We start from the raw sequence: 20838 nt of genomic DNA, 5'->3' as shown, positions 1-20838 counted from the left end.
TCTGGTTAAAGAAGTCTTAACTACAGTCATCTGTTTCAACTTCCACCTTAAACTGTGGCTTATTTAGTGTCTGGGTTTGCCTAATACCTTGAACTATAAATGATAGTTTATCAAATAAAATGACTAAGTTCACACATCACTAAGCATTACTAAGTAGCCCACGATCAATGCAGATCAAAGGTCTGTTCTTGGCTGGTTAGAGCCATAAATGGAAGTATCCCATCAGATTAAATTGTCCAAACCCCTGGACTCTAGATAAATTTGGGAAATCAAAAAAGCACCTTGGGAAGAATAACTTCTGTACTGGCACCAAGAAATTGTATTGTTCTGCCCACAAGATCACCTGGGGTGGGACCTGACTCGAACAAACTTTTCCTCTTTTTCTTTTAATCCTGCAACCTGAACTGCTGCTCTGAGGGTCTGATACAGTGCTGATCTACACATTGATTCACAAGGCAAAAGAAAGCCTCGCATGTTCATCAGCTATGTGATGCAAATCAAATTTAACCATATGAAGTGATAAGGGCTGGGAAAAGGAATGAGAAGCACTGTAACAAATGTAAAATGATAAAGTTGCATCCTCCTTCAATTCACTCGTGAGTTATAATACAAGGATCTTTATTTATTTTTAAAGATCTAAGTTAAAAATACACGTATTTCCAGTCTAAATTATCATAATAATTACAAAAAATAATATGTAGGCATGTCAATGACATTTAAATTAAAGTCTTGGTCTGAAACACCTGTGATTTCAATCCAGTGTGCTGATTTTGAAGGAATTCGACACAAGGGACTTGCCTAGAGGAGCATAAACATCACAAGTCATCCTTACGAGGACAAATAACAGCAATTTTCTATACAATCCATGCACAGTGACAGTAAACAGCTGGTGGAATACCAAAGCAGTGCTCTAAAAATCTGATAATTGGAGCATCTTGCCTATCAGATATTTCCTTAGAATTTTAGCCAGTTTTTGTAGATGGGGAAACAAAAGTCATTGAATGAATTGCAGTTGAATTGAGACTCCAGACATCCTGAATTTGTAAGAATCCTAGTTCCAGTCCCTGAATTTTGCTCCCTTCCTGGTTCTCGAAAAAAACAACAACCCTGCTATCTCCTGGCCCAGTCCCAGTTGGTATATTTAAAACATTTGTTTTTATAAAAGATCATGAAAATATATTTTTCATTTTAAAAAAAGGATAATTAGGTAGTCCCACCCAAGAACTTAGGCAAAGACAGAACTAAAGAAAACTGTTCGTTTCTCTCCTTACTCTTTGACATCAAGAGATTGCCATTCAATCTTGATAGGGAGTATTGGGGCTGATAGTTACAGCTGGCTGGAAAGCTGCTACCCTATGCCCCCCCCCCAAAAAAAAATCCCTTTCAAGTTTAACAACTTCATAGGTTTGTCTGTATGAGCACAAACGAGGTCTTGGTCAAAAGTAATGCCAATCGTTTAAGTGCATAATCATGAAGGCAATTATGCTGCCTGCCTTTTATCCAGACTTCCCCATCCCTTTTGTAAATCACTTTTCATCCCATCAAAGCAGCTTGACCAGCCAGAGCTGTTGTGGTGATCTATGGCTTTCCCACTCCTGCAGGTTTTTCTCCTGGGAAGAGCAAACATGGGAGGGGATGGCTGGGCTGGTACATTTTCTGCCTCAGTTCTTCTGGTTTGTCGACGGGTTCCATGCTTGTTGAAGCTATGAACATGTAATGTAGGTAGGCAGAAAAGGTGGTGGTGGTGGTGGTGCCCTATCACAAAGGTTGGTGTAAAGACTGATGGGGCCAGCCGTAGAATCCACCAGGCTGTAGTCAGCAGAGATCCCTGAGTCGGAGACCATCTGGTAGCTGCTTTTGAACTGAAGCTCTGCCTGGTGACCTTGTGGAGAGAGGCTTTCGGAACTGGGATCAAACACAGTGTAGTCAAAGCTAGAAGAAGCTTGGCTGGGCTCTGTAATTCTTGCTTCTTCAGCCAGCACCAGGTCTGAATCCTCGCTGCTGTGCCTACCCAGCAAAAATGGGGAGCCATTTCCTCCTAAGCAGCATGGCATCACATTTTTATCCAGTACTAGGTAATCATCCAGGGACAATTCTGGAGAATAAGGCAGCTCCACTACAGAGCAGCCCTTGGGGGGAAGGGGAGGAGGAAGGGGAGGGTTGTCCACTTTGTGGCTATCACATTCGGATAATAGTTCCACCAAAAATGGCTGCTCCTCCAGATAGTGGGTATTCTGGCTCCACCATGGGTAAGTGCTCTGATGGCCCAACCACAACTGCAAGAAAGGAAATGTCTGTGTCAAGGAACAGGAGATGGAATATCCCCTTCTCTCCCTCTTTTAAATTAATTTTTTTCACCAGTGTCTTTGTATTTCCTTTTTCTGCATCTCATTATATGAATTTCTTTAGTTTTTCACTTTATTGCAGAAACATTCCTGTTTCCAAACATTTTATATCAAGCTAGCTTTGTACAGCTGGTTAATAGCAACAACAAGAATATGTTGAATCCTGAACATTCAACAGAGCTCCCTAAGTCCCACCTTCATTTTCCCATAGGGTGCCAATATTTATTTTTCATTAGGATTCTTTGGCCCCACAAGTATGCTTGTAAAACAGGTGGCCAAGATGAAAATATGTAATGCCTTACCCCTATGCCTATCGTTAAGAGACCTCATTTTAAATAGCTTTCACTGTACTCTTGTCTGTTCTAAATAGGTCATTAATGGCTTATCGAATAAGTTATCAATTATTGTTGAAAAGTTTCAAATGCTTAATTCTTTTTAGAGAGTGTGGCACTATTGGGAAACATACCAATTGGTCCAGACTATTCTTATTCTGTACATTAATCAAATATTTGCACATGGTTTAATGGGCTCTATTTTTCAGACATGGTCCTTGTTTTCTAGTGAATCTGGATCCCAATTTGGATAATGGGACATTAGAAGAAGTGTGTTTTAAAACTATTGTTAGTCCTTGTCATTTTTCAGATTCCCATACAAAGGGAATATATTTTATGAGTGTACAGTTTCACTCTAATGTACTGGCATACAAATGCATGCATATGAACATATATTTTAATGTATTTTTTCATCAGAGTCCATTTTGTTGACTCTGATGAAAAAATACATTAAAATATATGTCCATATGGATGCATTTGTATTGTAGATATTGCTCTCTACATGTTGGGGGATTTTCCATAACATGCTAATGCCACATGGATCAATTTTAGTGCTTAAAATGTCCAAATTCCTTGCCCCATTTAAATGCTTATTCTTAATTATCCTTTCTGATACCCTCTGATTGAAAGTGTTTGGCCACCAGTTGTTCCTTAATTTAGAATTTAGAATGTAACTTGAGTGTTCTTAAGAACACTACTACAATGAACTTTGGTGCAGTGAGACTAGGAGAAAGTAATTAGGGAAGGGCAGGGAGAACAATACCTGGAAGTTGCCTTTGTAGATGGTGAAAAGGTCTTTGAATTCATGCTCCGGGGAGGGTATAGCAGGCCAGATCTTCTTTTTCAAGAATCTGGTGAAAAATAGTAGGACAGAAGAACACTGTTTAAAATAAATATGAAAGCACTTCTCCCCACCCTTCATGCTTAGCATAGGTAGTCTACGACACACAGCCATTCATTTAGTGACCATTCGAAGTTATGATGATACTGGGGGAAGAATATGAGCATTTTTCACCCTTAAGACCATTGTAGCATCCCCATGGTCATGTGATCAAAATTTGGGCACTTGGTAACTGACATGTTTTTGACAGCTGCACGGTTCTGGGGTCATGTGAGAACTTAAGAACTATCCCAAAGATGGTCATAAAATAGGGCAAAACTCACTTAACAACTGCCTTGCTCAGCAACCGAAGTTTTGGGCTCAATTGTGATCATAAGTTAAGGGCTACCTGTACTACAGCTAAGTCTAGAAATGCTCTTATATTGTCTCAATCCATAATTCTGGAATAAAGGAGGAGAATATCCATTTGATTAATTTCAATGGGAGAAGAACACTAGTTTCTCAATGTGATAGAACTGTACCTGCGGTTAGACATCAGGGTGATGAAAGCCAAAAGCAAGATAATCACAATTAAAATGGCAGAGAGAATCAGAATGAGTGGGTCCAGATCTGCAAGGAAGAAAATTGGGTTAGGCTAGGTAAATTACTCTAAAAAGGTTATATTTCTTAATTAATTATCTTCACTGGAAGGACCTGACCACATTATAAAACCACAGTATTGATTAGATAATAGCTAGTGAAGAAATTGCATAAACTGAAGTAGTAGCAAATTTTGAAAGATGACCCACCAATATATACTGATACTTTTTCTGGAGTTTAATCAACTATATACTTTTCCAAAAGTGAACCATGATGATTAAATACTGAAAATTAATTAGAACACAATTTTAATTGGATCACCATGTTAGACTATATGGAATCAAGTTGTGGTGGTGGTGGTTGGCACTGCATTTTAAATAGTAAAATTTATGATCAAAATGTATGATCAAAATGTATTTTTCTGTGACATCAAATACCACCATCATTCCTAATGTCTTCCTGAAGGTTGCAATTGAACTGGTAGTGTGAATGAATAAATCTTTTGGATCAAATAATGAAGCATGTAAGTTTTTAAAGTACATTTCTTAAAGTGTATATTTATACAGTGCATTCAGAAAGTATTCAGACCCCCTTCGTTGTCAATTTTGTTATTCTGCAGTGCAGAATACATTTGTTGAAATTCATTTTTCTCAAATTAACAGGTATATAATTTGGCATTAATCCATATTTATTGACAAATTCTGACAAAATATTAATAGTGTGGTGAAAGTCCAATCCTTGCCTCTGGATTAAAGTATTCTTCTTCTGGAAATCTTTCATAGTATTTAATTTTGGCAGAGAGTTAAAGACAATAATTCAGTGTACATGTCAATAAATAAATAGCTAGAAAGAGGCAATACAGGAATACACTGGCAGACGCACACTTTGGTTATTCTAAATAAATAAATGAACCAAGATTGGAAGAATTTAGGAGCTCTGAGGCTCAGAGAAAGATACGGGAGCAAAGTTGTTCCATCTCTTTTCAAGCTGAAAAATGTTTCGATTTGTTTAGTACTTGGAACCTCTGGTCAGGAGGCAGAGCTCGAATGATAGAAAAATGGCAATAAAATATGTGCTTATTTAATTCCTTTATGAAAATGTGTATGTTACAGAAATTTAAATTTCCAAAAATGAACGTTCCACCTACTGTATCAGAAACTACCCGCACACATAAATGTAAAAACAAATGATTTATTGTACATGCACTATGCATTTTTCCAATGTACAAAAAATAAAATAAAACTTGAATTCGACAATTACTTGGGAGGCTAATGTTTTAATCAGACCAATCAATGTTCAATGACTGAGATATGATTACCTTTCCCTAAAAATTAGTATGGATATCTCTGACTGCTCAAACAGCCTTTTTAGGGGTTGGGGTTTTGTTTTTATATTTTTTTGTTTTGGCCTGTATTCTTACATGCAACTCTTTCTTGCAGAATCTCATGGTTCCGGGAATCAATCTCAGTTTTAAAAAATCCTACTTTGGAGAGATTCTGTCATGGAAGAAATGAATGCTTCCAAGTGTAGCAGCAGAAGCAGATTTTGAAATGTGAAAAAATAGGCAATGCTATGTCAGCAATGGAATCGCCCATAGTTAATTATCTAAATGTACCACTCAAAGTACAAATGGCAGTTATGAAAATGGACTCTATGAAAGAAAAGGAAAATGAGATGAAAAATGAAAGCAAATAGAGAACAGTTGAGTCATACCGTGTTTCCCCGAAAATAAGACAGGGTCTTATTTTCTTTTGCCTCCCGCTCCCCCAAAAATAAGTGCTTGGCCTTATTTTTTAGGGAGGTCTTATTATTTTTGAGGTGCAGGAGGCAGCAAGCCTGGTCACCTCATGGCTGCTGCTGTGTTGCAATATTTTGGGGGAAGACTTATTTTCGGGGAAGTGCTCATTTTAGTGAATGCTCTCAAAAGCCCAATTGGGCTTATTATCTGGGGAGGTCTTATTTTCGGGGAAACAGGGTAAAAAATGGATTGGGTACCTATATCCACGAAATAGTTAAAGGATAATGTATAGAAATCCTAAACACTACTTTTTATATTGGTGGAATAAAATCAGATGTTATGACATTTTTAATGATGAAATTGTTTTCAGAACATTGGTCTTTCTTTTTGGAAGCATTAATGTCTATAAGTTGGGAGAAATTTTGATCGAAGCTATTAGTAATTGCTCAGTTACAAGAATATAGACTAAAAGTCACATGTCAAAGTTATTCTATTTGAATACAAGCACAAGACACAATGTCTTTATTTTCTAGAAATCTTCAGGAATAATCCTAAAATCGCTTCTAAAAACAATAGGTGTAGTAAACAAAAAGTTGGCTACTTTAAAAAAACAACTAATAAAAGAACATAAGTTTTATCTGGAGCTGGAGATGTTCATTTCAATACTGTCTTCAGGCCTTAAAATTAACAAAGATAAAACAAAAAAATTAGAATTCTGAATGTATATTGTATTACTTGTGACATAGTACAGTTGTTAAAACTAGTCTCTGCTGCAATTACTGGTTTTGACTTTGCTCATATAAACAGAAAAATCATATTTATAAATGCAATTAGTTTATGCAGTCTATCAAGTGCTTTCAGTCTGAATGCCTGTTCTTTTAAAAGCCTGCCAATGATGGATTGCTAAATCCTATTGAATTTCTTGTAGCTGTTGCCCCTTTAATTAATAATTTTCTGGTGAGAGTCAGGAATCGCTATTTCCTCTTTCTAGCCAGAGCAATATAGAGTTCTTAATGTCTCTATACTGAGTCATGAAAATAAAAGCCTTTATAGCTGTAGTGCAGAAGAATACATCCTTTTTTTAAAATTTCATGCCAGTGTCCTATGCATAGCTTAGGCACCAGTCTTACAAAGGACTTTGATAGAAAACCTTGTTGGCAATGAAAAGGTTAGGAAATTAGCCAAGAATCTTGCATAAAATTGTGTTGTATCCAAAAATCCTCTTAAATATATGTTTTATTTAGCATTACCTTATTATTTTCCTGGACACACTTAAGAATTTTTTATGTATGACATCAAATTTCCCTGACAGACATGTTTCTCTCTGGGGTCTTAAATACTCAGAATACTTTTTTTAATTGAGACATTATCTTTTGTTAATTAAGCTCATTTATAGGCAAAAAAAAACATAACTATGAAATTAATTTCACATTGCACATGTAGCATTCACACAGGCATCTAATATATCTAATATGTTTATGCATGAACATTTGTAAAGCTATTGCTTGACAAATCTATCTGAATTAGACCCAGACAGAACTGTACAATTCTTAGCTGAAGGTCCTTCTGAATGAATTCCCTGGAGAGCAAATATTTATGACCTTGCAATCTGGATACCCAAACTTTGCAGTGCCATAACCTCCTAAATGTGATCCATCCCCAACGAGGATTTAATTGGGGCTAGGTTGGGCAAAAAAGAATATGCTACTTACTGAAAGATATGTATCCTTTTCTTGAATTAAGCTTACTGTTTATCAGCACTATTGGCCAATTGATTACCTTATACCTCTTATAACCCACTCATTTCAAGTTAGTAGCAAATTAAAAGTGGATAAAAATACTGACGTTCACTATCATGTATACTTGTACAAACTCGCCAAGGACTATGAATATTACATGCCATGCCATAACTGGCAGGAATGCATCCACCAATTAAACCAGTGTGGTGACTGAGACTTGGACTTACAAATGACTAAATCTACAAATACAGCATGTCTCACATGTAGATGATGTGCCACAGCTCATGTTGATTCTTTTATTTTCATTGGAAATTTTCTATGCTTTAATTCACTGCATGTAGTCTCTAACTTAAAACCACTTATTTAGTGACCAGTTGAAGTTACAATGGCACTAAAAAGTATCTTATGACAGGTCCTCACACTTATGACCAACATAGCATCCCCATAGTCATACTTTGCTAGCTTGGTAACTGGCATGCATTTGCAATGGTTGCAGTGTCCTGAAGTCATCGTAATTTGCGACCTTCTTGGACACTTTCCAACAAGCCAAGTCAATGAGGGTAGCCAGTTTCACTTAACAAATATGTGATTCATTTAAAACTGCAGTGACTCACTTAGCAACTATAGCAAAAAGGTTGTAAAATCAGGTATGACTCACTTAACAACTACCTTGCTCAGCAACAGAAATTGTCCTTGTTGTGCTTGTAAGTCAAGGGTTACCTGTAATACTCTCATCCATATTAATCTATACCAGTGGGACTTCCTCTGTTGCCTGATGTTCTAATCTTGATAAGATTATGAAGTCTCTTTCCTCTTCCTTTCTATTTTATTGTGTGTTATATATTGTTTTACTATAGTTTATTCCAGTGTTTTTCAACCACTGTTCCGCGGCACACTAGTGTGCTGCGAGATGTTGCCTGGTGTGCCATGGGAAAATCTTGAATCTTGAAGGGAAGAGGGAAGAGGGAAGCCACCGGGGAAACTATGAATCCCAGCATGCCGCGGCCTCCCCCGCCCCAGCCTGCCTGGCCGTCTTGGCACAGGGGAGCGATCCAGCAGCAGCGAGGAGAGGGGGGCGTCAGGGCGGCGGGAGGGGCAGGGCGGGACCGCGGCCAAGCGCCTCCGCCTTCTCGCCCGGGCAAGAGGCTTGCGGGGCTGACGACGGGAGGCGGGATCCGGAGGCTGGGCTGCCACCACCGCGGGGGCTGCTGCGGACGGAGCTCTGGTAAGCCGAGGCAGGCCCGCGACCGCGCCTGAGGACGCCTTCGCTGTGGGCTGGAGCGCCCCGCGGGGGCTGGGGGCGGCGCTGCTCTGTGGTGGTGGAGGGAGCCAGCAGCAGTTGAGTGGCCCGGAGCCCTCGCCGGAGGTGGGCGGCCGATAAGCAGGTGAGCCCAGCGCCAGGCAAACCGCACCCCCCCCACGCGCCCAGGTAACTGTCCCTGGCCGCCCCCCTCCCCGTTTTGTATATATAGACTTTATATATAGTCAATATAGGCACAGAGTTAAATTTTTTAACATTTTCTAATGGTGGTGTGCCTCGTGATTTTTTTCATGAAACAAGTGTGCCTTTGCCCAAAAAAGGTTGAAAAACACTGGTTTATTCCATACCTCTTTTACTCTGGCTTTTGTTTTATGTGACATTTACACTGTCTTTCTTGGATTTGGTAACAGTTTCTGCCTGTTTCTTTTACAAATGCAAACAAGCAAACTAAGATTATTAAAGTTCTGGAAACTAAACATATAAAGAACGGTTGCAAAAATTGGCTGTGGCCAGTCTATTGAGAAAAGAAGGATTGGGGGGGACGGGGGGACGACAGGATTCCAGTATTTGAGGGGCTGCCACAAAGAACAGGTGTCAAATTATTTTCCAAAGCACCAGAAAGGAAGACAAGAAACAATGGGTGGAAACTAATCAAGGACAGTAGCAACGTGGAATTAAGGAGAAATGGCCTAACAGTAAGGACAATTAACCAGTAGAATAGCTTGCCTTCAGAGGTTGTGGGTGCTTCATCACTGGAGGTTTTAAGAAAAGACTGGACAACCATCTATCTGAAATGTTATGGGCTGTTTGAATAGGGGGTTGGACTAGACGACCTCTAAGGTCTTTTCCAACTCTGATTGATTGAGGATTTTTTTTTAAAAAAAACCCACATAGAGGGCTTTCTCCTCTGTGAAAAGACATGTAGCGCTCTCTGTTGGTTAATATCAGGGGGGGGGGGGTTGGTTCCTTACTTCTGAAACAGTACGTTGCCAAGAGCGAGCAACCACATAGTTTGATTTTTGTATATAATTCCATTCTAGAGAGTGAACAAATGAAGGAAGAGGAACTGGTAGGTAGTCTCACCAATGAAAAGTATAAGAAAAACACACATTCAAGCCACTGACATATAACAATGGAGGGGAAAGCTGGTATTATCAGAATACAGGGAAAGGAAAGCTTCCCAGTGTTTACCACTGAGACGGTTGTGCAGCACAGATCTAGGTATTACGTCCTTCAAGAGAAGAAATGAAGGGCTCAGCTACCATGTGCTTAGTTAGGAAGTTTGCACTTGATCTGAAAGGTCAGCTTCTCTTGTCTGGAAATGTGCATGATTCTAATGTTGCTTCCAGGAGCTGAAAAAGTAGCCTTGATTGCTTGAACTGCTTTTAATCAGTTTTTAACGGCATGTTGGATATGTCTATATTTTGATGGCAACGGGGATTTTGGCAATACTGATCTGTGCTCTAGTTATTTTTATTTCACAAGTGGCAATACTAAAGGCCTTCTTTCTGCAGCCCTCCTGCAGCCAATCTGCCTATTTTCCCACTACTAACAAAATATGGAAATGGTAATCCTGAGTAAAATCACAATAAGCGAGGTTTTCATATGCCCTCTTCCTGAAATCAAAATGCAACTGAGACCAGTTACTATTTCAGTTGCTTTGTGCCTATAGCAGTACAGTAGCAGAAAGTAATTGATCGCAATAGAATTACTGAGAATCACAGAGAATTGAATAGTTTTGATAGTCTTCCCACCTCCAGATCACTTGCTTTGGTGTTTATACTTTATAGGGAACTCCATAAGAAGATAATTTCTTTCTGCCATAATAGTGTGGGCCCAATTATTGAGCAGAGTATGTAGCTATTAGAACCTCAAGGTGATTCTTGGTGGGCTGATGCTGTCCAGAATGTATTTCACCACTTTGTGAGTTTTTGTGAGCTCTCCAGAGAATGGTGGCTTTGGGTGGTCAACACTTAACACCACAAATAAACGGGACACTTGCCATTTGGTATTGCCACTGATACTTCCTGCGACCACTCACTCCAATAGCCATCATAGCTGATTCCATTAGGCTTGGCCCGAACAGCCAAAGTGTAGTGAGTGCCCCCTTTGAGATTCAGGAGATAATATGTCTGCCCACTGGTACTTTCCACCTGAGGAGAGGAGGATAAAAATTGAGTAAGGAGGAGGAAACAAAGCAGGGGGCTGTTATTAGAGTCAAGAAACAAAAGGTCAGAGACTTACCCGTTGGGGTCTGTAGCCCTCAGGGGAGACAGACACTTCATAGCGGATACTGTTTTCCATATATGCAATGGGGGGTGATTGCCAGCTCACATTCAGCTGCCCAGAGGACTCCATAAACTGCACTGTCAGGTTAGACGGGGGGTCCAGGAAAACTTGGGACAAAGGAAGAAGAGGGTGAGAAAAGGCAAGCAACCTTCATTTCTCCTGCTCAGCAGATACATCAGGCAGTGGCCCTGCAGCTCCTATTTTCCATCTAGGACAGGCTACAATTTCTAGATGCATTTCCTCACGTAATGTCACTCTAACATTCTTCCCTAAAATATATATGCTGTTTAGGACAATGGGAAGCTCAGGACACCTTCATGGGTCACCTTGTCATGCTGAACATCGATGTCTTGTGACCAAAACATAACAAAACAAACCCAAACCTAAGCCAATAGCTTAGTGTGATGCAGGAAATTAATCTACTGTATTGAGCCTGGAGTTTTTCCCACAAGAGTGGGTTCATTTAATAACTATCTGATGTATGAATATGCAATCACTGAACCTTTTCTGTTTGATTTTCCTGGTTATACAATAGGATAATAAGGGCTCTCTTACAAGCAACATTTAAGAACTAGTCCCTTGAAAGATAAAACACTTAAAGGTGTTTATCATTATCTTTCAGTTGTAACCCTGTCATGCTTTCCTATTATTTATTCCTTTTTCTTATAGCAAAAATAATCCAAGGGAAGAAAGAAGAAATAGCCGAGCTGAGGAAAAAATGAGCTCTTGGAAAAAATGTGGGAGATCCATCTAATAGATAAATAATGCTGGAAGCTCCTGTTTGCAAACAATGGGAAGAAGTTCAGCTTGGCATTCACTTGTGAGAAAAATGTTTTTCCCCTTTTCATATTCTGCAGTATGTGTCTATTGTATGAGAAGAAACCTGAGGAGGATGAAGCAGTTCTAGTCTTGCCACCAAGTTTTGAATGCACTGAATATGGATTCTTTCTATTTCTGGGTTAGAAAGGGATCAGACTCCAACACACACAAACATACACCTAGAGATACATACATACATACATACATACATACATACATACATACATACATACATACACACATACACACATACACACATACATACATACCCATCTGCAGAGGACTTACCAAGTCTTTCCACATATATTGTTCTGGTGTAAAGGGTATTGTTGGAGGACAGCCCTTCAAAGACTTTGATCTCCAGGGGGCTGAAAGCTGAGATATCCTGCCTTTGAAAGAAGCAGGTGTAGAGTGTTGTATTCCTGGATGTGTTCTCCACAGTCAAATTACAGGACTTCAGGAAGTTGTCTTCCCTGGGTGAAATCAAGGGACAAAATAGGATTAATCTTGGAAAGAAACTATTATGAAGGGGTTTCCCTCATCCCCCACTATTCCCAGCAAAAGCCGTAGAGCAGGGGTGTCCAAACTTGGGAACTTTAAGACTTGTGGACTTCAACTCCCAGAATTCCTCAGCCGGCTGGGGAATTCTGGGAGTTGAAGTCCACAAGTCTTAAAGTTCCCAAGTTTGGACACCCCTGCCGTAGAGTCAAAGCAGGAGGATAGATTTCCACTCTTGAGGTTGGAACGTTGACTGCTACTACATAATTTTTGCTATCTGCCTTTTTAAAAGCCTCCCCGTCAGTACTAGTTAAAGCATGGGAATGGCATCTGCAAGTATTTTAATGAGGACCTAGTTGGTTGTTTCAAATCCACATGTGAACTCTTCCTCATTTTACAACTCCTGAGTGGGGCTTTTCTCCTCAATCTCTAGCAAAGGACTAATCAAACTGAGACTTAGCTGACTGAAGGATGATACCAGTCTGCTCCCTATATTAAGATGAAAATAGGTCTGATGTGACCGGAAATACAGATCACAGGAAAGGATCAGAGTCACATGGGGCAAGAAGAGGTTTGGTCAGGGCTAAGTGAATTTAAGACAACAAAGTAGCACAACATTCTTAAGAAAAAACATTTGGAATGAGACCAAGGCCTGAGATAGGCTGGCTATACTACAATGTATAAATCACTTACTCAAACTTGTAGCAAAAACTGTACATGCTCTGGTTTTTTGATTCCGTCAGAAGATCTGATGTTTCCCAGAAACAGGCCAGATCTTCTAGCTGCTGGGTGAAGCACTTGGGGTTCAAGAGTTCTTCTGTCAACAGGCGTTCAACTGGATGCAAAGCAGAGAGACACGAGTTTAATGTTACCCACTGATATGGGACTACAGGGATCACAACACAACCATCCATATCGGATCATTGGGCAGCAAAATTGTATCTTCTGAAGGTCGCACAAAAGAATGCTTTGCCAATTACGCCAATCTGATATGTTCCCCCAATTAAGTAAAGCCTCAGGCAAAAACAAAGCAAAACAAAATACAAACAAACACAGCCCAAAACTGGTAGCATTAATTGATTTAATTAATGTGCAGAAAAATAAGTTGGTTATTTGAAATGGAATGATTGGAAATGTAAGAAACTATGTAAGTTACAAAGATTTGTAAAAAAAATGAAGAAAATGCCACATTATGGCTTGATTAGGTCACATCCACATTCATCATGAGAAGTTATTTTAAGGAATGAAGTGTGAACTGCTCATTAAAAAAAACCTTTAAAAATTCAGTCTACAAGATTGTGTCCCACAGACACATTAAGAAAGACATAAAAGGGAGGGGGGATAGTTCCTGCTGTTTCTAATTCAACCCTTATTTACTATGAACTGCAATTCTGCTAATATAAGATTCCAGGGAAATGCACTCCCTGTATGCTTGGGAGAAAGCAGCTTAATAGCATTAAGGCTAGTGCTGCTGGATACAGGCTGTATAAACCCCAGCAACTACAGTATTAGGGATTAACAGAGAGATAAAGAAATCTCCAACAGGTTTTTGTCTCTCTCCCAGGTCATCTAGTGGCCACCTGATCTTTGCAGCTCAGCCTTGAGAGCCCTGCAGTATTGTACTGCATAGATTCCTCATTTACTATTCCTGGTGGTAGCCTTCTGTGGGTTGGAATGAAGCTGAAAACTAGTTTATAGTAGCTCTGCAAATACTGTTTATTGTCCTCCTTTCCAAATGTAGGTTGAACTGTGAACATACAGTATAATAACATACAGCATACAATAGCATCCAGTGTAATACATTGTAAGGCTGGATTGAGAAATAACTTTACAGCGTTCTGTGCACTTTCGGTGTTTAGTCATGCTGGCCACATGACCACGGAGATGTCTTCGGACAGCACTGGCTCTTCGGCTTTGAAACGGAGATGAGCACCACTCCCTAGACTCGGGAACGACTAGTATACATATGTGAGGGGAACCTTTACCTTTATCTTTTAACTGGGTAGAGCAGCCCCTTGTTAAAGTTATAGGCTGCAGTTGGGTTTGGTTCAAAATCCCAGTCAAAGTCTCTTGCAGCTTGTAGGGATTGTCATAGCAAACTTTGATGTACTTAAATTTCTTCTCTTTCTGGCTGAAATTCAGGTAAAACTCTAAAAATTAGAATATCGTGCAAAAGTTCATTTATTTCAGTAATGCAACTTAAAAGGTGAAACTAATATATGAGATAAGACTCATTTTACATGCAAAGCAAGATAGTTCAAGCCGTGATTTGTCATAATTGTGATGATTATGGCTTACAGCTCATGAAAACCCCAAATCCACCATCTCAGAAAATTAGAATATTACATGCAATCAATAAAACAAGGATTGTACGTAGAACAATATCGGACCTCTGAAAAGGATAAGCATGCATATGTACTCAGTACTTGGTTTGGGCCCCTTTTGCAGCAATTACTGCCTCAATGTGGCGTGGCATGGAAGCTATCAGCCTGTGGCACTGCTGAGGTGTTATGGAAGACCAGGATGCTTCAATAGCGGCTTCAGCTCTTCTGCATTGTTCGGTCTCATGTCTCTCAGCTTTCTCTTGGCAATGCCCCATAGATTCTCTATGGGGTTCAGGTCAGGCGAGTTTGCTGGCCAATCAAGCACAATAATCCCACGGTCATTGAACCAGGTTTTGATGCTTTTGGCAGTGTGGGTAGGTGCCAGGTCCTGCTGGAAAATGAAGTCAGCATCCCCATAAAGCTCATCTGCGGAAGGAAGCATGAAGTGCTCCAAAATCTCCTGGTAGGTGGCTGTGTTGAGTCTGGACTTAATGAAGCACAGTGGACCAACACCAGCAGATGACATGGCTCCCCAAATCAACACAGACTGTGGAAACTTCACACTGGATTTCAAGCATCTTGCAGTGTGTGCCTCTCCATTCTTCCTCCATACTCTGGATCCTTGGTTTCCAAATGAGATGCAAAAGTTGCTCTCATCAGAAAAGAGGACTTTGGACCACTGAGCAACAGACCAGGTCTGTTTTTCTTTAGCCCAGGTAAGATGCTTCTGACGTTTTTTGTTGTTCAGGAGCGGCTTGACAAGAGGAATGCGACATTTGAAACCCATGTCCAGGATCCGTCTGTGTGTGGTGGCTCTTGATGCACTGACTCCAGCCTCAGTCCACTCCTTGTGAAAGTCCCCAACACTTTTGAATGGCCTTTTCCTGGCAATCCTCTCCAGGCTGCGGTCATCCCTGCTGCTTGCGCACCTTTTTCTTCCACACTTTTCCCTTCCACATAACTTTCTAATAATGTGCTTTGATACAGCACTTTGGGAACATCCAACTTCTTTTGCAATTACCTTTTGAGGCTTTCCCTCCTTATGGAAGGTGTCAATGATGGTTTTCTGCACATCTGTCAGGTCAGCAGTCTTTCCCATGATTGTGATTCCTACTGAACCAGACTGAAAGACCATTTAAAGGCTCAGGAACCCTTTGCAGGTATTATGGCTCAATTAGCTGATTAGAGTGGGACACTTTGAGCCTAGAATATTTCACCTTTTCACAATATTCTAATTTTCTGAGATTGTGGATTTGGGGTTTTCATGAGCTCTAAGCCATAATCACCACAATTATGACAAATCGCGGCTTGAACTATCTTGCTTTGCATGTAATGAGTCTATCTCATATATTAGTTTCACCTTTTAAGTTGCATTACTGAAATAAATGAACTTTTGCACGATATTCTAATTTTTTGAGTTTTACCTGTAAGTTCCTAGTTGCATGACAGAGCCTTCTGAACTGGGCTAAAACTAAAGAAAATAAAAGCTTTTCTACCAAAAGAAATGATAGCATAGAGTCTTGGCTGTAATTTTCTTTTCTTTCAATTCCTTCAGCAATATGTATACCTCAGGGATATATAGCAATGTGTGTTGGATTCTAGCTGGTAGCAGTGGATCATAAAAATAATACATTGTTTGCCAGAATCACATGATCCACAATACTGTATGCATTGTAGGATTCTGCTTCCTTATGAGTACACATGCCTACACACACTCTCTCTCTCTCTTCTATAACAACCATCTCCTTCTGACATGTGTTTCCTGAGATAAGGGACTCTTTCCCTACTTTCTGTTCACGCCATAGGTAAATTCACATCAACCAAAAGGTTCAGTTATACACAGTAATGCAGTAAATAACTAAATACAAATAGTAAGGAATCTGCACATAGCATTTGGATTTCTTTCACTTTGTTTTTTACATTCCTCATGCTTTCCTGTGTACAATTCTATGAAATAACCTGCATAAGCATAAGTAAGAAGAGCTAATATACATGCTAGAAATTAAATAAATAAGTCCTGGTGAGTACTTTCTTCCAGGACTGCTGAACTTGCTAGAAAGATCTGACTATAATTTCTTAACCACTTATAGCATGGGGCTATTGGTTGGGGAATGGGAGTAAACAACTGGACTCCAGGGATGCAACAGAGTTTGTGATAGTATTTGTGCCCCAGGTTTGCACATGGATTCCTCTAGAAGCTAGGCACTTTAGTTCTTTTTAAATGAATGGGATTTGGACAAAAGGCTTCTTTTGGGTAGCTTATTGTCTTTGAATTCAGTCTGGAGATTCACGAATCAAACACACATGCACGCACATACACACCGATGAAAACACACCCAAGAAAAAGGTCAAGTGCTCTTAGAGAGCATACTTGAAGTGGGGGGAGTGGAGGATTAAAAGGTGGGAATTTAAGCACAATAGGTCCATTCTGGAGAAAACAGATGTAAGAGAGAAGACTTGTGAAGAGTCTGATAGAGAAGATATTTAGAAAGGTATTTGCTAGAGAGAGGACAAGAAGAACAGGATGTGGTGAGAATTTGATTAGAAACAAGTTCTTAATTCCTTGGCAAGAAATCTGCATGCTTTGAGGCAATTTTTTCAAAGGTCTCTATGGGGCAATCCCTATGCCCTACTGCAATGCACAATGTACTTGAAAAGAAGATGCTGAAGTAGCACATGCTCACCAGTTGAAAAAGTACTTTCATTTCCTACTGTTAGATTAAGATCATATGATTTCAGACTATTTTCAGTGGAATCTTTGGTTTAAACAAGAGAGCGTACTTTGACTGAATTATTCAACCCATGACACTTTGCAGCCTACAATGTAAACTAAAGCAGAGTTTAAAGTAGCACAAAGACTTGCTTTATTAGCAGAGCTAGATCTGTCAGGATTTATTTTTTATTACAAGTCCTTGTTGGATGTTGTAGTCAGGAAATTAAATTGTGAAAGATTCTTACATACACAAATGCATCAAGTGAGACAAATCACACGTGCTTCACAACCTATGATTACATTCACTCACAATGAGTTCTGGATGTTTATGTAACATAGGTCATCTTCTTCTATGGTCAGGGTGAAACGCTTTTTTTAAAGTAAGCATTTGCTCCATGTTATAATCTCCATATGTCTAACTCTTGTTTTAACAAATCAGTAACAAATATCAAACCATGACTATATAGGTGAAATGAAATATAAATTAGCAAGCATTTTTTCTATTATCTTTATATAAATGAATATTTTTGGATTTCAGAATTTTAAGATTACCCTAGCAGGGAGAAACCATCTTTAGGTGGGAAGTATATGGTGATAATGTGCTTGGGCTCTTATACCTGCTTTTGCTATGCAACACAAGTCGAAAAATATTGTAGATGCTACTAAGGATCTCTGTCACTTTGTGTAATGTCTCTATAATCTACCCCCTCCTCCCACTCTTGCTTAAAAGGCTATAACTGAGCATCAGCCTTTTTTGACTTGATGTTCTCCCGAGAAAACATCTCTTAAAGCCTGTAGCCAACATGGAGTTTAGCACTGCCAGGAAAGTGCTAAGCTAAGTCTGAAAGGCTGCCGCAAAGTTGCCAGCCTTGGAATATCAAAGCATGGAAGGCTTGGGTTGTGCCAGTCGGTCTCCAGGGATCATCCCTTTAATGCCACAGAGCCCTGTTAATCTCTGCTCCTCAACAGTAGCATCTCTCAGAAGTTTTCTCTCTTGACCCACTTTGACTGTTTTCCCTTCCTCCATGTTAACTGTTCAATGGGATCTAACCTGCACAGGGAGGGATTTTTCAGATCCATGTGGCCTTACAAGAAACTGCTCTCAGACTGAAAAGAGACCAAAATGGTTTTCTGCAACCTTTTCCAGTCTGCCAACTTTTTGGAAGTCTGGTAGCAGCTTTTCTGACTCGCATATGTTATTAAAAGGCACCTACTTTCATAAGTTCCAGCTGACATCATTCCATACATAGAGTGGCTTTTCCTCTCTTGACCCCTCGTGATTTTTGCTACATAAGCTAACATGGCTCTCCTCCTCTTCCTCTTCCCAGTAGCAATGTTTGTCAAGCCCCAGCATGGCTGGCTGGGAGTAGAAGTCTACATGTCTTAAAGTTACCAAGGTTGAGGAACACTGCTCTAGCCCAATATGGACTGCATGAATTCAAAGATGCTAAAAGCAAACACCACATTAGACCCCTGACAGGCTGGCCTCAGATGTCACCTCTTGACAACATGGTGCCTCTGACTCTTCATTCCTTGATACTATATCCTCTGCTGCTGCCACCCTGCCACCCTGTGATGGCACTCACCTGCCTCCCTCCCCCTTGCCCTTACTGGCCCCACTTAGCCCAGCCTGCTCAAGAAGAGTACCTTTGCTGTAGAAGTGTGCACCAAGATTCCTAGGGCCCTCCTGAAGTAAGCCAGAAGCCCAAAACACCAGGATCAAAAAGGCGGCAATGGATCTCCAGGCCTGCTTCATGCTTTGGTGGGTGAAAGGGAAGCCGTTTTTCCAGAAAAGACTTTTCACCTGCTCTGCCAGTTGGTAACTAACTGCAGAAGCTGATGCCTAAGTCTTTGCTCCACAGCTGGAGGCTGCAGATAAGAGGGCGGGCACTGGGTTGAGAGAGGTAGCGGCAAAGCAACAACAACAAATTGCTGCAACTGCAAGCAGACTGGAGCCCCCTCTCCCCCTGGGGATTTCTCCTGTGCATGGCAGCATACTATCTTCTTACATTTAGGGTAAGGCTATGTCAAATGTATTGTAACCCAATGGCAGCTGCAAGTCAAACTCCAGGCCCAGCATACTTCTAGTCCACTCCAAAGCTTGAAGCTTGCTTACTTTCCCCAATCTTGGGGGCCATCTGTCTTGGGTCTGTGTATCTCCAATCCCGTGCCAAAGGCATTCCTTTTGCTATTCAGTGTGCAATGCACGTTGTTCCTACTTTAGAGACCGAATGCCCTGAAGGCAAAAGAGAGAGGAAAAGGATTGTTAAAAATCTAATGGACAAAACAGGGGTAAACAACACCTCACAGAAAGCAGAATAAACAATCTGCCATAAAGATTATGTCAATGTCGGAGAGAGCTTCCCAAGCCCAGGAATTCACAGGAATAGAACCTTTAATTGATTATGTGGCATACATTCATTATTTGGGGCCCCACACAGCACTAAAACACAATTGTGATGCATTTGGATTTGGCCCTGATATTGTAGGAAGTTGGCAACTGGAGCTTGCGACCCCTGATTTATGCCTCCTAGTGGCTGTGGGAATAGAACATAGAATAATAGGATAGGGAGGGCCGTTGGAGGTCTTCTAAACCAACCCGTTGCCTATGGCAGAAGGTTCTATTTTTTCCAGACTTTCTTTGGACTTGATGGGATCATAGAAAGAATAACATAATAGAACAATAGAGTTGGAAGGGATACTGGAGGTCCTCCAGTCCAACCCACTGCAAAAGTCATTTGAATCTAATTGTTCTGTCAGGAATGTTCTCCTTATTTCTAGGTTGTTTCTCTCCTTGATTAGTTTCCATCGATTGCTTCTTGTCCTGCCTTCAGGTGTCTTTGAAGAATAGCTGGACTCCCTCTTCTTTGTGGCAACCCCTGAGTTATTGGAACACTGCTATCATGTCACCCCTGGACCTTTTCATTAAACTAGACATACCCAATTCCCGCAACCGTCTTTCATATATTTTCATCACCAGCCCTTTAATAATCTTTGTTGCTCTTCTCTGCAGCCTTGCTAGAGTCTGAACATCTTTTTTATATTGTGGCAACCAAACATGGATCAATATTCCAAGTGTGATGTAGTATCCTCTTTCAAATAATCAAACCATCTCTATAAGTTTTAAAGGAAGTCTCTGTACTTGCAGAGGAAAAAACATGTCTAGCCAAAGACTGGCAGATAAAGACATGATACAGATTATGGCCTCTGACTCTTCTTAATGCTGTAGGGGAAAGACCTTTCTCTGGGGATTCAACTGGGCATCTTCATGGGATGATTTCTGATGGCATGGGTAGCACAGAGAGTGGAAAATAGGAAAACCTACAGATACGATTCCTTTCAGTTCTGAATCAAATTGGA

General features: G+C 40.2%; 1 protein-coding gene across 1 annotated transcript; it reads right to left on the bottom strand.

Annotated features, from left to right (window-relative positions):
- Window positions 1-601: 601 nt before the first annotated feature.
- Window positions 602-19322, bottom strand: EPOR (erythropoietin receptor). Its single transcript, XM_081935851.1, has 8 exons — window positions 19126-19322; window positions 13135-13276; window positions 12232-12416; window positions 11080-11231; window positions 10838-10988; window positions 4040-4127; window positions 3441-3528; window positions 602-2276 (listed from the first exon to the last, which is right to left on the bottom strand). Exons 1-8 carry the CDS (start codon window positions 19232-19234, stop codon window positions 1704-1706), a joined length of 1488 nt encoding a protein of 495 aa, XP_081791977.1. The 5' UTR covers window positions 19235-19322; the 3' UTR covers window positions 602-1703.
- Between the last annotated feature and the right edge of the window lie 1516 nt (window positions 19323-20838).

The sequence above is a fragment of the Natrix helvetica genome (genome assembly GCF_964273705.1).
Source record: "Natrix helvetica genome assembly, chromosome: 1".
Lineage (NCBI taxonomy): Eukaryota > Metazoa > Chordata > Lepidosauria > Squamata > Natricidae > Natrix > Natrix helvetica.
Note: the sequence above shows the minus strand (reverse complement) of the source record. Positions and strands in the feature narration are given on the sequence as shown.

Bases quoted from the DNA above. Each gene is read 5' to 3' on its own strand.
- EPOR (XM_081935851.1), bottom strand. From the start codon at position 19,234: ATGAAGCAGGCCTGGAGATCCATTGCCGCCTTTTTGATCCTGGTGTTT. The intron at 12,417-13,134 runs GTAAGTGATTTA...GATTTCACCCAG, and splicing joins AGTTTTTGCTACAAGTTTGA to GGAAGACAACTTCCTGAAGT. The intron at 2,277-3,440 runs GTATTGTTCTCC...CCTTTCTTGCAG, and splicing joins TCTACAAAGGCAACTTCCAG to TTGTGGTTGGGCCATCAGAG.